At 46.8% G+C, this 17,185-nt stretch overlaps 1 protein-coding gene across 5 annotated transcripts in view; it reads left to right on the top strand.

Annotated features, from left to right (window-relative positions):
• TRAK2 (trafficking kinesin protein 2) overlaps positions 1-14,634 on the top strand; it is a 522,775-nt gene extending 508,141 nt beyond the window's left edge. For all 5 annotated transcript variants that reach the window (XM_069615471.1, XM_069615472.1, XM_069615469.1 and 2 more), the window contains one exon: positions 12,012-14,634. In XM_069615471.1, the coding sequence (XP_069471572.1) occupies positions 12,012-12,693 (682 nt within the window). In that variant the 3' untranslated portion in view covers positions 12,694-14,634. The remainder of the gene's footprint in view (positions 1-12,011) is intronic.
• The last annotated feature ends 2,551 nt before the right edge of the window (positions 14,635-17,185 follow it).

Below are 17,185 nucleotides of genomic sequence, written 5' to 3'. Positions count from 1 at the left end.
TCAAACTAATAAACTCAAAAACACAATAGAAAACCAATGCAATACTTCATGTGAGTAAACCATAAGTTATGACATATACAGTTAATGAACACATTTCAAAGGTAAGTAAAACCACTGTTATACTAACTCAGAGAATGTTCTGTTGTAGGAAAAAACTGTTAACAGCACCAACAATATCAGTTCAGTACTTTTTAAGGCTTATATTACTTTTCAGAGGCCTTAAGGCTTTAGCAGTCCATCCCTGTCTAGGTACGAGTTCTTCAAAGTCAGATTGGAGGTAAAGTAGGTAAGGCACTGTCGGGGAGAATTCTCATTTCTGTGTTAATTCCCTTCTACCTTGGAGACCCCCAGCTCTTTTGCTGGACGTTAGGACTTTTGATTTTAATCCTGGAGTGAGTGAGACCCTTTTCTCCCTCTCTCAAGCATTTTTATCTGATTCAGACTCTTGTTTCTTTTGGTTTTGGAGTCTGACAAAACTCCATAGGCAGCATCCTTTGTATTGTGACACACAGCATCTTCAGTGCAGTGTCACAGAACAGTCCTTGGGATTTCTCTTAAGGTTTAAATACATTCTCTTGGGTAAACTACTGTTCCCAAGAGTACTAAAGTGAATTTGACTTTACTTACTTTTTTCTCTTTGTAGACCCAGCACACACCATTTTATGTGGAGTGCTGGGGGGTACTTAGTATCCCCATTTGTGTACTTTCACATGTAACATTTTTATGTTACCCTCACTACGAATAATGGCTGGTGGCAGTGGTTTAATTTTTCCACCATTAGGAGTTTTTACCGCAGGCTGAATCCTCAGCTGCAGTATTGCACCCATGGGTGCCTATTTTGTCAAAATGGCCCGGTCTTCTATTTCCGCCATGTGTTGCTTCTGAGGTCGGTCTTGGGTTTTACTCGGCGCGCCAAACCAGTTTTGGTCCCTTTGTTCGTTTTGGCTTTGGCGGGATTCATGTCTGAAGCCCGCCTTTTGGTTACAGCGTATCTGGCAGGGCAGGAAGCAAAGGAGGTTCCCGAAACTCCCTGTGCTTAGTCTCCTTGGTTAGAGGAATGCATCCAAAGGTGATTGGCTGGCTGGCTGGCTGTCCTTGGAGGACAACCACCCTGTTGTGTGAGTGACAGCTAATGCTGCGAATGAATGGGAGAAACCTGCATAAAAATCAAGGTCTCTTGGAGAGAAGGCGACCACTGGACGAAGAAACCGAAGAAGAAACCAAGAGAAGCTTGCTGCACCCTCCTGGAACGTTGGTTTGCCCGGTGAAGCCCTGCTGCAGTGCTGAAGCTCCAAATTTCGTATGGACTAGAAAAGCCCAGAACGGACTACTTCTTCCCTTGGTTTGGTGGCACCAAATGACACCAAGACGTACTTGACAGGAACTGACTTGAACCCTTCTCCCTGCTGGCTGTACTTCTTTGCTGCTGCTGGAACCGAGTGCCAGGGGCCAGGAACACCAGGAACGAGTGCATTGTGAGCTCCAGGAAGATCCGGAGGACCCTCCCGAAGCAGGGTGACCCAAGCCTGAGCCACCTCAACAGAGTGCTGGAATCCAGAAGCAAGGAGAGCCAACAAGGTGTCCAAGAACTGCAGTGGTGCTATTTGCCGGTAGCTGAAACCACGAAGTGCCGCTGATCTGGCGTGAGTCCATTGGCGCCGCCGCCGACCATCAAACTGCAGTGCATGAGTCCTACAGACGTTCCCCTTCTTGTTCCCACGACTGAGACCCAGGAACCGCAGGACTGCAACCAGAACAGAAGCCAGCTGGATACTTTTTCTTCAGACCTAAGATACTGTCCAACTAGGGGTAGTTGTTACGCTCACCTGGACCCCACAGGGGTGTCGATCGGACCCGGACAGCTGCGGTCTCCGTCAACGTGATGCGTAGTGCAGAGATGACTGTCTGGACTGGCCCGCCTAGTCTTGTCTGCTGGACCCGAAGAAGTATTTTCCTGCAAGTGGAGACAGGGATTAGTCACCAGTAGGTTTTAGTGATGGCCTCCCAACTGTTCTCGCTCTCCCCCACTAATCACCTCCGATATCCCCTTAGTAACCTCACCTTATGTTTGTAAAAGATGAGCTCTCCATCCTGCGTGTCTTGCAGGGGCGCGTAGATACCAGTTACTTCACTGGTTTGAAGGCGTTGAGTTTCGGTAAGCATTGACTCTGAAGTCCCAGGCGGGATTGGTAAGTATCAAGTTCAAAGAGTTCAATGTGCCCAATGTTCACTCTTGTGCCCTTCCTTCCTTAAGTTGCAACTGAGTTCGTGAGAAGGTCTCGTAGCTGCTGCTGGCGTTCAGGTAAGAGTCTGTGTTACCCAACGCTGTCTGGTAACTATTGCATGCGTTAACGTATTGTTTTTCTCCCTCTTTACAGATGCGGCATATGAAGATAAGGAGAATAATACCGCCGGTGGTAAATCAGGTAAGTCTATGGTGGTAAGAGGTATTTGTTGATTCCTTTGGCTCACCTTGTTATTCTTGTGCCCCTAGGTACCGGAGTTCGGCGAAGAAATGATGGAGACAGTGCCGGATCGAAAGATGCTGTGAGAACTGGTGAGTATGGCGCCGTGCTGGAGCTGGCGAAGCAACGCATGCAGGACTGATGTACTTTCCAGGTCAGGAGATGAAATGGATCCGGAATCAGGTGAGGAATTTGAAATAAGTTTGTTTTCTAACCTTGTCCTTTTCTTCCTCTTTATTCTAGGAGCTCCGGATTCGAGGCAGGCGTGGCAGAAGACTGGATGCTGGCTGCAGGCACGCGGGCGTGGCAGAAGACTGGATGCTGGTTGCAGGCATGGTGAGAGTCACGCTGCTGGATGCAGAATAACACGAAGCATGTGCTGCTGTTCGGGCGTGGTTTAAATAGCCTCCAAAGTAGTCTGGGGCTGCTGGGGTTTTTGTAAATGTCTGGATGCCTGCTCCCGGGGCTGATGGGCTTGATCCGGATGCCCGGGGGTAGGCATCATGACAGTACTACTTGTTGCTTGTAGCTTGCTTGCTCTCACTGCAGACTTACATTAGCTGCCCTTTGCAGAGTTGCTTGCGTCTTTGCTTTTCACAAGCCTCCCAGCTTATGGCCCAACAGTGAATCTTTACAAACTCTCTATATAACATTGTGCAAGACTTTGTGCTATCCTCAAGATGCGCCCCAGCTCCCCTAGACTTTGTTCAATTGATATTGGCTGTCCTGGCTCCCTGCAGACTCTTCTGACCCTTTGACTATGTGTTTATCTGTCCTTTAAAAAGTCATACATACGTTTCTTGTATTGCTGGGAAAGGGGGGGTGGGTTGACAAGTACTTGCCTGTTCAGAGAAACTTGTTAACCTTTGTTTTCTTCCCTAACGTTTCTCTTTTTCCAAAACCTCAATATTGCATTTAAGTGTACAAGTGATATATTAATGTCTACAGTGTCCCAACTATTGAAGTCACCTCAGGGTGTAGGAAGTGTGTGTGACATCCCAAAAGTGTATTTTTTACATGTATTTTATTGTTGCATAATGCCCTTTCTAAAGAAGGCTTGTTTTGAAACTGACTGTTAAATTAATCATTATTATAATAAGAAACCTTGAGTATAAGTGTTATTTGAATATGTGTCACTGTGAATCTCTGTTGCACCTCTACAGCTCACATAGACCCCTCTTGAGATAAGCCTGGCTGCTCAGTCACTCTACCAACTTGTGTAGTACAGGCCTATACCAAAGGTTGGGTTACCTATTGCCAAGAGGACATGGCTGGTGTAGTCTCCCACAGGGTTACTACATACAATCTTGCCTAACGGGCACAGATGCAGAAAAGGCAACGTTCAAGAAGATTCTTCAAGTATATCTAAGTATAGAGCTTTTGTTGATCCAAAAGGGTTCAGGGACCTTGTGAAAGGTTCCCTGTATGCACACAAGTCCGGCCTGGGCGATAGTGTATAGGCAAACACCGGAATCCGCACTCCAGCAGTAAAGGAGCAACAGTATTACTATGAGTCCCACAGTACCTGAGGATTGATGAAGAGGATGAAGCCAGATGCCTTCATGATGCAGCAGCCGTCGACCCGGTCGCCTGTTCTTTGGTCGTGGTGACGAAAGAAGGGACTCTGGAAGGGATGTGACAGCAGCACGAGATAAAGGTCTTCCAGCAAAGGATTCTTCATGCTCCAATGTAGCTCTGTGGCTTTTACCTCCTACCCTCCTCTCCCCCAAAGGCTGTCTGTTGTGAAGAAATTACCTGAGATATTAAAGCTTAATGTTGCAAGATACAAAGACAACTGTGCCTGAAGATCTCATGGTCTGCTCCACTGTGCTTAGCTTAAGGTTTCTTCTTATTTTACAACTTCGCTTTAACACCTCCATATACGAACTACATGGGCTTCAGTGCACGCTTGCTGTGATTATCTCCTATGGCGTGTGCCTGTTCAGTAAAGCGGTCTTCAGATCTGTCATTTTGTTGGCATTGTTCTGCCATAGGTCCCATCTATTCTGGGTTCCTTTGGGTGAACTCTGTTTGGTGACTTGAATAGTTCAAGAAGGACATTTACCCTTGGAAGCTGTGACTGAATGCTAAGGGAGACCTATTGTGCAACAAAGTACACCTTTCTGGTTCCATTAAAAAAGCAACAGCTCGATTTTTGCAGTTAGAAATGTAGCATTCTCTGGGCGCTGTTGAGCAGCCAAAGAAAATGGCTGCCTAGCTCTTGAGCTCCGGGCCACGGCAGAAAACAAAGCGAAAAGGTGGCGTTTCTAAAACCGTGACACTGCTGTGGAGACAAGTGATAATCACCAGCCGACTTTCAGACTCTGAGGAGCCCAGAGTGCTGCACATCGGCCTGCTATACGTTTGGGCTGTGGCGAGGGAAAGGGATCGGACCCATGCACCCTACCCAAGGCGGGACAGGCCCTGGCCAGGGGAAGCACCTATAACAGCTGGAACCTCCTGCATCCGAGCTCCGAAGATTGTGGATTCCCACAGGTAACCAGCTGGTCATATTGCGACGACGCAGGTGCTCGAGAGGAGCCGGGACCCGAAGGGACCCGACTGTCACTCCCTGCCTACCCAGCCTGGAGTACCATCAGAGCGGAGTAACCCACAGCGCCACCCGCGCCGGCCCTGTGAGTGCTCGGCGCTGGCCTCCACAGCTGCGGGTGCGAGCGCGGTGGCCCACTCAGGCAGAGCCTGAAAGCTAGCAGAGACCTACGCGGGCAGAGCCATGCCGGGTGCCGGGCGTACAGATCTCGGGTCCCCTGCACTCCATCTAATACTCCCGCTGGGCGCTTGTGGACCTACCAAGACACCTTATACACTGATACTTCACGCCCCTCTGTCTGAGGGCCTCATCTGACAGACCTGCACCAGCCGACTTCGCCCTCACGGCCCAAATCGAAAGCACAGCGGCACCTTTCAGCCACATGGGCAAAGTGACTGAACCCCGGTGACCCGCCTGGTACCCCCACAGAGCCACACAGAAGACCCACCACCATCCTCTAGTTCCGTGGTGAGGATGAATCACAGGACCGCGGCGGGGCGCCCACATACGTCGGAACCCGACCACCGTGACTACATCCTAAACGGGCAAACAAACAAGATATGGATGCTAGGTGAGGCCTTCCCTCGCTCACAACCGCGGGAGAGAGGCCGCCCCTCCGGGAGCAGACAACGCTGCATGCCTTGCCGCAGCCTTACCCTGGCACTTGAGGAGTCAGGGGAGTGAGTCAATACGCAGCCCTAATATACGCCCCACTCGCTGCAGGGCTCCCCCTGGGGGCTGGGGGGGTTGAGGCGCGGACTCCCTCACCCTGCATTTCTCATAAGTGAAACTGGGCCCCATACCCTCCTACACTACTACATATAAGGTGGATGATCTCCTAATCCAGCTTGTGGGCGAACAAGTTGCGGTTGAGAGCTGGCCGAGGGACATCCCATACTGAAGCATCACAGCAGGCAATACCGTTGAGTGAGCCCTCCGACAACCCCACTGGGACCCAATCAGTCTACATACGCCACGACGCACCGGAAGGGGCCCCTTCACATCACCCCGAGCCCGGTCTGCTTAAAGCGGCTCCCACTGTACTGTATATTATCCCTCAACGACGGGAACTAATGTCAGCCTAGGAGAAGAAGCACTTTAATTCTATATGAGCCACAACCTCACGCTCCACAATACACAGCGGCGAGTAGCAGGAAACTCCCTGCCAAGCCACGGTAAAGGAATGGGAAATCCTCCCCAAAACCCGGTTGTACTGTGCTCTCCCTCCTGGGTGGGTAACCCCTTAGTTGCACTTCAATTGACCATACCCTGCCTGCCAAACGTGTGTAGAATTCTGTCCCCCAGAACACCCCAGTGGATAACCCCCCCCCCCTCCCGAGGTGACCCGAATAACGCACACAAAGCTGCAACACGGGACTTGGAGGACAGAGCACAGTGCATACAAGATTCCCCCCCAAGATCTCCTGACGCTCAACATAGTGGTTTGATGAGGTTTTTTTGTCCAAAAAGAGAACCCTCCCCTCCAGACATAGCAGTTGTGTGATATTGACTGGTCAGAGGAGACCCACATGCGACGTCCCGCTCCTGGCGTCATCACCTGCTGTATCCCAGGAACCAAGGTTACCCTTGCTCCTGGCTCAAATCATCTGACCCACATCCAAGTTACACCCCAGAGCTGATCTACTACGGTCAGACATGACCAAGGGAGCCGGCGGGGGGGAAGAAGGCAGGCGCAATGGACAAGTTTGCAAAGCCAACCCGTGGGACGAGCCAGGCCAATCTAAACAACCCCTGGCAGAGCCAACCACCTCAATTTCGATGCCCCCACACATGCCAGACCTTACAGGTATGATGGAGGCCATGGCGGAAGGTTTTGCAACGGTGCCCGAAAAACTGGATGACATTAATGCCCAGTGTGGCCTCGATACGCACCCAACTAGCACAAGAGGGAGCCAGGATAACTGAAGCAGAAGACAGAATGGGCACAAACAAAGACAATATCCACATGTTACAGGACACGATAGCCATCCTCTCCAAAGACATGAAACAAGTCAAAAGCAAGTGCGATGACCTTGAATTGCGCTCCCGGAGAAATATCGAGATAGTAGGCGTTCCGGAAGATGCTCTGACCGGCAACATGGAGCTGGTTGTTGAAAACCTTCTCAAGGACCTGTTGGATCAGCCTGCCCTTTCTCCGTTCTTTGCCATGGACAGGTACACCGAGCGTTATCACCCAAACCGAAAACCAGGGGACTTTCCCAGACCTAGCATAGCTAACGTTTTGAGCTACCTGCACAGAGATGCACTTCTCCGACATGCCCGGGAAAAGAAAGAATTAAGAATGGGATCTCAAACCATCCGAATTTTCCCGGACTTCTCTATCCCTGTACAGCTGGACGGATGGCAATTCATTTGTGCGAATAAAATACTGCGTGAGAGGAATATACAATATGTAATGTTATTTCCGGCACGCCTTAAACTACGTTTTCAACGCAAATTGTACTTCTTCATGGTACCTAGCGAAGCAGTAAAATTCACTGAAGTGCAAATCCTGGAAGTCGCCCCTGTGGGCGAGCCAGCAGTGTGAGACATTCTGACCCGTTTGACCATATGTGCTAAAGTTTGATGCATATAACATATGCAAAATTAAATGCTGATTGGAACCCACTCTGTCACGCCAACTAAACACTAGCCAAGGTCAGGGCGCATAGTCTTCCTCGATGACACTAGCTGTGCGGCAACGATGCTCCCACTTGCTTGTTAGACGTATGTTGTTTTTGGTCCCGAGGCCCAGTTGGCTCAAAAGGCTGGTTGGGGGAGCAAAAGGGATGGGATTTACACTCTGGGTTGGGGGGGGGCATTGAGGAGGGGGTGGCAAAGTCCATTCAGGGTCTCGACCCGAACCCGATGGCATGAGGAGCGTTGGTTGCGTGAGATGCTACCAAAGCGCCTGTTGCGCTTCATCACTGGTTAAGCAAGGGGAAACTATTAAAAAGCTGGCAACCGGTGATCAGGGGTATACGGGATGCACATGACTAGGTCAGGGACGTTGCACTTATGGACAGAGATCTGGATCCACTAGGAAGGGAATGGCACAACAGGTGAAGATACTAAGCTGGAACATCCGGGGTCTGGGGAATTTCACCAAGTCCCGCAAAATAATATCCTACGCCCACAGACAAATGGCCAATACACTATTCGTAGAAGAAACTCATGCCAAAGAAAGCACTTGCCGCAATAAAGCCACTTCATGGTGGGCATGTGGGGGGGAAATAGATATTTCCTCTTTCTCTACCCAATCCAGAGGCATCATGGTGATTGTCCACAAATCTCTGAAATTCGTGGCGAAACGTACGCATGTAGATCCAGATGGGAGGTTCTTGGTAATAGTGTCTAGGAAGGTCTAGAGCTTGTGCTCATAAACACTTATTGCCCCAATACTGACTCTCTGGAATTTTTCGATCACTTGGAGGAGACCATGGCTGGATATATTGGGCTACCTCGAATATGGAGAGGTGACATGAACCTTATTCTCGATCGTGCACTAGACAGGACCAACAAAGCCCCTCGTCCCCAAACCCGTGCAGCTTGCCAACTGCTATCCATTATCCAGGCCCTCGAATTCATGGACGCTTGGCGAACCACACATCAATCCAGAGAATAGACATTCTACTCTTCTGCATATGATATGAAGTCCGTATAGATCTTTATCTCTGTCTCATTAATGGGGAAAGTGCTTGACGTAGGCATCGGCCCCTACACCTTATCCGACCACTCCCTGATCTCACTAACCCTGAAATTTAAAATTGTCCCGTCACGCTGCTCCTGGAGATTTAAAGCCACAGCACTGATGGATGTGGTTTTCAGAGCGGACTTCAAGTCCGACATTAACACGTTTGTTGATACCAATGCACCGGGCGACACTTCCCACGGCGTCAGATGGCAAGCCTGCAAAGTGTATACATTGGGGGCATGGTGATGTCTAGGGAGGCCGGGGTACTTCAATGCATTAGAAGGGACCTTGAACAATCTGAGAGGTCACTCAAACACCTCGAACATTCTAGAACCTCTGACCCCGCATTGCTGGCTCATCCACTTGGAGCTGGAGAGGTTTGATGGCCTGGCCTTAAGAGAAACCCGACACTTCTCGCCAAATTGCGGCCAAGAGGTACGGGGAAGGCGACAGGCCGGGGAGAACTCTGGCGAGGGTTGTCCGGTCTGAGCGCAGCAGAGACCAGGTGGGCTGCATCATTAATATGCATGGGAATAATAGATGGTCTGATACGAATGTGGTTGATGTATTCTGCACCTTTTACCACACACTATACACAGCACATATACCAATCGAAGACCATGCCATTCGTACTTTCCTCCAGAACACCCCCCTATCTGCCCTAGTGCCCAAACCAGAGCTGAACTGGAACTTCAAATCACCCTAGAAGAAACCGTGGCAGTCATTTCCACCCTGCCCAAAAGCAAGGCCCCGGTCCTTACGGCCTCACTGCCGAATTGTATCAGGAATATGCAGCTGCATTATCGCCGATCCTCCTGCTGGTTTGGGAAGAATCCCTCTGTCTCCATATCCTTCCAGAATCCCTAAGAGAAGCCCTTATCACAGTAATGTTAAAACGTGACAAACCTAGCAATGACTGCGGCTCATACAGACCCCGGTCGCTCATTAATTGCGATACTAAAATATTTGCCAAAGTCCTGGCCAACCGATTACTCCCATTAATGCCGCACCTGGTCCACCCAAACCAGGCTGGATTTATTCCTGGTAGGTCCACAACCCTTAATATTAGGCAGCTGTTTAATATAATGGCTAGAATAGACCCTGAGCAACCAGCAGTGGTGATAACGATAGACACCCAAAAGGCATTCGACATAGTCGTCTAGGATTACCTATTCGCAACACTGGAAGGGGTGGGATTTGGCCCTAATATGCTGAGTTACATTAAACTCTTATATACACAACCATTAGCCAAGGTTTTTGTTAATGCATGCACATCCACAACATTTCAGCTCGAGAGAGAAACCCGACAGGGTTGCCCATTCTCCCCTCTCCTTTTTGCCTTGGCCATCGAGCCAATGGCAGAATACATTTTGGTGCACCATAGTCACTGAGGAATCTGTCTAAGCGCCCCCTCCCCCCCCCCCCCCCCGAGATAGTTTCCCTTTATGCAGAAGATATGATATTATATGTTAGAGACCCCTTAACCAACTTGACTCCAATACTTGGACATCACACGTATATGGGAACTCTCGGGCTTTACAATTAATTTTTTCGAAATCTGACATATTCCCTCTCACAGATGCTACTCTGGATGCCTCGGTACTACATGTTTATGATGGTTTCCGTATAACATCAAATACCTGGGCGTGGTGGTTTCGCTCTCCCATCCCTCCATGATACAAGACAACCAAGCCTCACTCCGTTCATACACAGAGACCAAAATGCTTAACTGGAAAAACCTCCTGCTCTTTCCGGCCTCAAAACTATCACTGATCAAGATGATAATACTTACCAAGCTGCTATACACTTTCACAAATGTCCCAATTTGGCCGGGTAAACCATACTTCGCCAAAATACATGTCCTACTGGCGCAGTTCCTATGTCACTCTGCAGCCGTCCGTAAGAAATGGGTAGAGATGACATATCCTTATGACAGAGGGGGATTCTCCTCTTAAACCTAGAATTATACTGGATAGCAGCCCAAGCACAATTCCCCACATTTGGTACCCAATGGCATCACACCCCCATTCCCCCCACATGTAAAACTAGAGTCATTAGCACAATGGACTCGCATTTAAAAACACCAATGCTACAAGCATGACTGCCCATTCGACCCGGTTGCCTGCACTCTCCACGCATGGAGTTTATCCCACACGGGTACACATAAGCCCTACTACTGATGGCTTCCCTGGTGGAAATTCCCTGATCCAGAACCCACATGGGACAAGGTGATCCAGATGTGATGGGAGCAACTAGGCTACAGGGCCCTAGCAGATATCTCTACCGAGGGCGGATTCATCACACCCTCCACTTGGAAACAGGGTCATGGCAACACCGGGGTCGATCAACTTCATTATTACAGGTTACGCGCAGCCATATCGGCCAGATGGCCCTCTTACCCAACTGAGCCCCCTGAAACTGCTTCACTGGCCTATATTGCAAACGCTGGAGACTGTAGACATACCCTCTCTGCACAATATAAATTGCTAATAGACACCAATTCGTCCCACACCCCCCGCGCTCTGGAGGGGTGGGCCCGTAAACTTGGCTCTGTCCTCAGTGTGCCTACACATGTGGGTCCATTGGTCGTCTAAGAAAGTCTCACTAAACTTTCGATTTAAATTCATGCAATTCCAACTCCTGAATAGACTCCATTATACACTGGCTAGGCTATCCAAAATGGCCCACTCACAACCACTGGGCTGCCCAAGATGTCTAAAATCTCCGGCGGACCACCTCCACATGTTCAGGGCTTGCCCTTCGGATAAGAAACTATTGGGACCAAATCCTAGATACAATCTCCTGACCACCCCACTGGAGCGCAACCCCTTATGTACACTCTTTGGCATTTGGGCGGCTAGCCATAGTAAAAGTCAACGCGCATTTGTGTATATAGCATGCATGATCGCTAAGAGAGCCATTCTACTAAAATGGAAGGACAAACACCCTGCCCCCCACCCCCCTCACCACCTTTGCAGCGCCAAGGTGTGGCTGGTAGTGTTGTCATGGGCCCAAGAATGTAGCATTCTCTGCTAGCTCCAGGTCAAGAAAGGTTTAATGACAGAAAATAAATGTTAGGCTGTAGTTGTCTTTACTTGAGGAAGATGATTCAGTTGGTTAAATCAAGTTATAGGACTGTCTCAATCAGTGATTTAATGTTAAAGCAAAGGGATAGTGGGTTTTGCAGTCCTGAGTCTGCCTGTCGTTTGGCTTGTATTGGAGATGTTAATGCACTCTAAGAGAACTATGAATCTAGAAAGCTGGCATGTGCAATTAACACCGATCTGCTTTTTATTTTCAGTGCAATGTATTCATCCATATCTTTTGGGAGCAGTGCTGGAAGCACCACGAGCACAGTAGTGAATTCTCCCGCCATGTCGTGCAGGCTGAGTGTTGGCGAATACGTAACCAAAAGACGAGAGTCTACTACCACTTTCAGCAGTACCAGCAATTTGGCTAAACTTCTGCAAGAACAGGGCATCTCTGCAAAGGTCTACAGCAGCCTTCCATCAGAGGAGCCACTGCGTCTACAGCCCCCAAAGACCTTGGTTCTTCCCTCCACACCCCCAAATTCCCCTACCCACACCCCTCCCCACTCTCCATTGCCTTTTGAGTCCCGAGTAAATGTCTCTGATAACTTTTTGGCCTCCCGCCCAGCAGAAACATTCCTGCAGGAGATGTATGGCTTGAAACCAACCCAGAACCCCCCCGACTTGGGGCAGCTGAAGATGAACCTTGTGGAAAGGCTCAAGCGATTGGGCATTGCCAGAGTAGTGAAGCCACCTGAAAATGGCCTGAGAAAGCAGGACTCTGCTGTGTTTCTTGGCACAGGGAGCGTCTTGATGGGTGGACTGAGAAGGAACCAATCTCTCCCAACTTTGATTGGGAGCCTTGCTGCGCCGGTATGCACACCTTTGCCAAAACTGGATATCTTAACGGAAGACTGCGGAAAGATAGACCTCCAGTTGAGCAGTGGAGAGTAGATGGAGACAATTGTGATAAGGGCTTTATCAAGAGCGTATTCGCTGAAGGTTGAGTATGTGCAAGGAAGGTCACACTAGAAGAGGGAAAAAGGAGAAGAAGAGAGAAGCACAGCATGTTTGACATGAGATTTTCCACTGAAAATCATTGAACGGCTCACTCCTTTGTGATGGGAAGGGAAAGTTGTTGAAGGTTTGAGCATGTTTTAAAGGAAATCCTCAAATGGGGAGAAAGAGGCACAAATCCCCTTTGACCATTCGAGTCAAAGGCAATGCAGGAAGCTGTTGAGGTGGAGAAACGAGAAGGTGGCAATGCTCTAGTTTATAAAGTATTAACCTATTTAAGCACAGATTGTCACAATCCAGGTATATGAAGGGAAAGAATGGTAAACCTTGTGCAATTCTTTTGTATTTTTTTTCTTCTATTTCTAGATGTTGTGGAAATATTTCTTACAATGTCCTGCAACTCTTCCATGGCGTCGAATCCCATACAAGCACTTGGATGCAGAAGAGGGATGGCACGAGAAATGGATCAAATGCAAACCTTGGCCAGACGTCCAGTACTACCCTAGAACAGACGGCCTGTTGCACAACAGACATCATTTCCCAGACCTTTACGTTTTATTGTATATACTGCTTTTATTGTATTTATATACTCTGCCAACTATTAGGTGGGGAAGATTTGTATTCGAAACACGAGGCAAGTCGAAATGGAGGGCTTTTTTTATGTAAGGCTACAGCTGTGTAGCTTGATGGCCTTTCAGTATGAATGGGGTATTCGGGCACACAAGGCACATTAAGGAGAGTGCAATTATTAGGGAGTAGGAGTTCTAATCTGCAACATTATTTCTTTTTTTAATGGAGCGGCTTGAAAGTGTGCTATGCAGATCTTTTTACCAAACGGTTCTTATTTGCACAAATGAATGAAGGGATTCTCAGGCAAATTTATAAAGTCATTAGAAAATGAGCTAAACACCTAGAATTGTCCGTGGGCAATCAATTTATATCACCATGAATTAGGGTTAGATGTTATGCTAGTAAGGATCTCCACAGAGAGCATTATATGCAGGGATCTTGCTCCCCATTCTTGGGTGGCTCATATTCTGGGTAGACCTTTGTGGGTTGCAGCAGATTTCTAAAGTCAGATACTTACATTTTGAAGGAAGCGCTGACAAAAATGGTTTTGTTCCATTGGCTGTCCCTCAGGGAAAGGGAATCGCAGACGTTTACACGGCTGAGCCGGAGGAATATGTTTTTTAAAATGTTTTTTTTTAAATGCCACTTATGAGACATTGCAATGAACTGCACCAGGCATCCTAGAAAAGGTTTTGTGACGTAGCTTTGGCTTGCAATCAGATGAATTTACATGGATGAGATCCTTGGCTCTAGTTGATTAGGAGAAGCATATGTGTGCGCATTATTGTAGTTTTAGCAATCATGACTTGCACCAAATAGGGTGAAATGATGCATCTGTTTAAACCGAAAAAAATTCACCAGGGTTTAGCAATGAGAGGCAGGTGCACAGAAGTAGTGCCATCTTTGTGCAGTTTGTTATAATTATGTCAAAACAGCAAAAGAGGAAAATAATGTGCCTAGTTTTAGGGGTCGATGACCCACTTAATGCAATGATTTTGTCTTTTATTACTGTTAGTCGGAGCTCTCACCCATGTTGATGCGTATCGAATGGAAAAATAACAATGATCTGTTTTCAGTATTTTCTGACCTTTAACTGGAGATATTTTTTATTCTGTTCTTTCCTTATTATACAACCTATTTGTAATGTGTTTTGTTACAGTTGGAAACCTATGTCCTCCATGTTTGCACACACCAACATACAGAACAGATTTTGCTCCTCTGTGTACTTAAGAACATCAACTTTAAACATTTAAACGGCATGGTTTGGTTCTTCCTACTTGCAATAAATGTGTTCTTTAAAAGAATAAACTCACCGACTCATTATTTGTTTAGGGAATTATGTAAATATTTTAAGACACCTTGAGATTGAAGTCAAGTGTATGTGTGCTTCCCTGAACTAATGGAATATACAAATTTGATCCCCATGCTGTCAGTATGTATGCTAAGGAGATGTATAAAAAGTTCATACCTCCAACCAAAATTGTTAAACACATGCTGTGCAAACTCTAAACAGGTTTTCCGAAAGGCTTTTCATTATGCAGAATATAAACCACATTAGAGTGTTACTTGTTGTTTGTAGAGGGCTAAACCGTCATGTGTATGGCCTCTTGGTGCTATCTAGAGGTTTGTTGATGCATGGCTCTTGGTCACCAATAGACCGTATACTGACATTGCATTACAGGGCAGCAATGCATTACTACAAGATTGTATAACATTGCAAGGTCCGAAGGAACAGCACATTGCGATTACAGGGCAATGCAACAATAGACAGGACTTACCATTAATGTTCTCTTTAGCCACTTTACTGACAGTGGCCTGGGCATGCACATCCTCTATTATCCCTCTCGGCTCCTCCTGCTATAGTTGTGAGCGCCACATTCGGTCAGAATTTTGCAACTGTTAAGGCACTTGATATGTGCAGAATTTGAGTTTGGTTAGATCAAAGCAGAAAAAGTTTAAATTTGCAGATTTGATGATTTTTTTTCTATAATGTGTTTTTATTCCTACTTTTAGATCTGGCTTTTTTCTTGGTATCTTTTTGTGAAAAGGCATAGATCCAGTTTGGTTATGTTGATAGAGACTTGATAATGGTGGTGTGGTCTAAGGAGTGAAAATCTACATGGCACAAAAAAACCTGCCGGAATGAAAACTGATGATGTGTCATTGATCGCCAGAACCTCTTGTCACTACAAATATTGATTGATTTGATTGATTGATGCGTGCGGTTTATGGCTTCCCTTAAATTAAATGTTAATGCAGCCAAATCAGTAGTCGTTAGTTTCAAGAAGGTATTTTATTTACACTGCCGAGCTGGGTAAGAGGATTCCCGGGAAGAGATTGTTTCACATGTCTGGCGGTGACGTTTGGGAAGATGCTCAGGCCTTATGCACCGGAGTATTGCATCCAGAAAGCTATCACAAAGTGCAAGTGCTGTTAATACATTTGGTTTTAGACGGCAACAATTTCCACAATAATGGCTATTTATAAGGCCTCTGGTAAAACCACAAGGTGATATAATGTGGAGATCTGGTGTTTTAAAGACCCCTACAAATTACAGGCATCATAAAAAAATGTTTGCCATGAGCAATTGGGATTACCTTGATAGGCCCTTGCTTTTCAACTATATTTGGAACTTGGTATTCCCCCCGATATTGGATCTATGGAATAGTGCTCCGCTTAAAATGTGGTTATATATGCAATCCACTGGCAAAGCTGTGCTGACTAATATCAGATGAAGTTTCATTCTAGGGTGAAGAAGTGTTTATATCATGAACTGCGTATTTTATCCAAGCATCTAACTGGTGTGTACTCGTTTTTTGTTTACGAATTCATAATATAGACAGAGAATTATGACTTTTGGCACTGTTGCTAGGGAAAATATGTGGGATGGTCCAGACCTGCAGTTGAAACCTTAGGGGTTTAAAATTAATTTCTCCTCCAGGCATACACCATACTGAAGATTTGCTCTACTCCAGCAAGAACACTGGGCAGTGAGTGGGATCCATTTTAATCTTCTTTGCCATTAAACTCCCGGCTCTAATGCTGGAATAAGCAAGAGTGATGGACAGCAGCTATTCAACCAAATAAGGCAGAGTTGGGATTACATTTCCTTCTAATATATTCCAAATTTGCAGATTTGTGTGCAGTATTTAATAGCAATAATTAAATTAATTAATGTCCAGAAATGTTACACTGCTTTTGTATTTTCGGCGTCTGGGAAAAGACCCATGGGTTTTATTCCATAAGTAATTATGACGTTTGAGTTGCATAATTGTATTGGTTTTCGGGGTGTGACATTTGTGCTTTTATGAGAAGTTGATATGCAATTCGAATAAAGCTTTACGCATACACATACATGACACTGCTTTTGAGGATTGTGAACTTGACCAAGTTTGTTTGCCTCTCTTGTTCGAATTTCTAGCAGCTCTACCTACTCCACTCCCCATCCTCTGCAATTCTGAAATACTTTAATAAGGTCCTTGGTCCCAAACAGACCTGTAAGTTAGGCCATGCAACAACATCTGAAGTTTCTGCTGTACTTGCATAAAAGGCTTTGGAACTGAGGGTAAAGGCATCAGTTCGACTGGCTAAAGGTTAGATAAAATGACAAGATTCAGATCCTCACCCAGGATAAGGTGGCCCAAGCGTTTCTGGACTTGATCATGGGTGACCAGACCCGATCCTGGAGGATCTTGAGTTGCGGCCCATTCTGCAGGGCTGTTCTATAGAAGCTTTATTATGACTTGAGGTTTTGAACTTGTCCCCCCTGTCCCCTCTCACGTCCCTATTTCTCTAATTTTACCTCCATTTGGGTGAGGGATGTGGTATGATTGCTATTTTATTAGATATAAAATGTTAA

The sequence above is a fragment of the Ambystoma mexicanum genome, chromosome 9, assembly GCF_040938575.1.
Source record: "Ambystoma mexicanum isolate Mex_15411 chromosome 9, UKY_AmexF1_1, whole genome shotgun sequence".
NCBI classification, from domain to species: domain Eukaryota; kingdom Metazoa; phylum Chordata; class Amphibia; order Caudata; family Ambystomatidae; genus Ambystoma; species Ambystoma mexicanum.
Note: the sequence above shows the minus strand (reverse complement) of the source record. Positions and strands in the feature narration are given on the sequence as shown.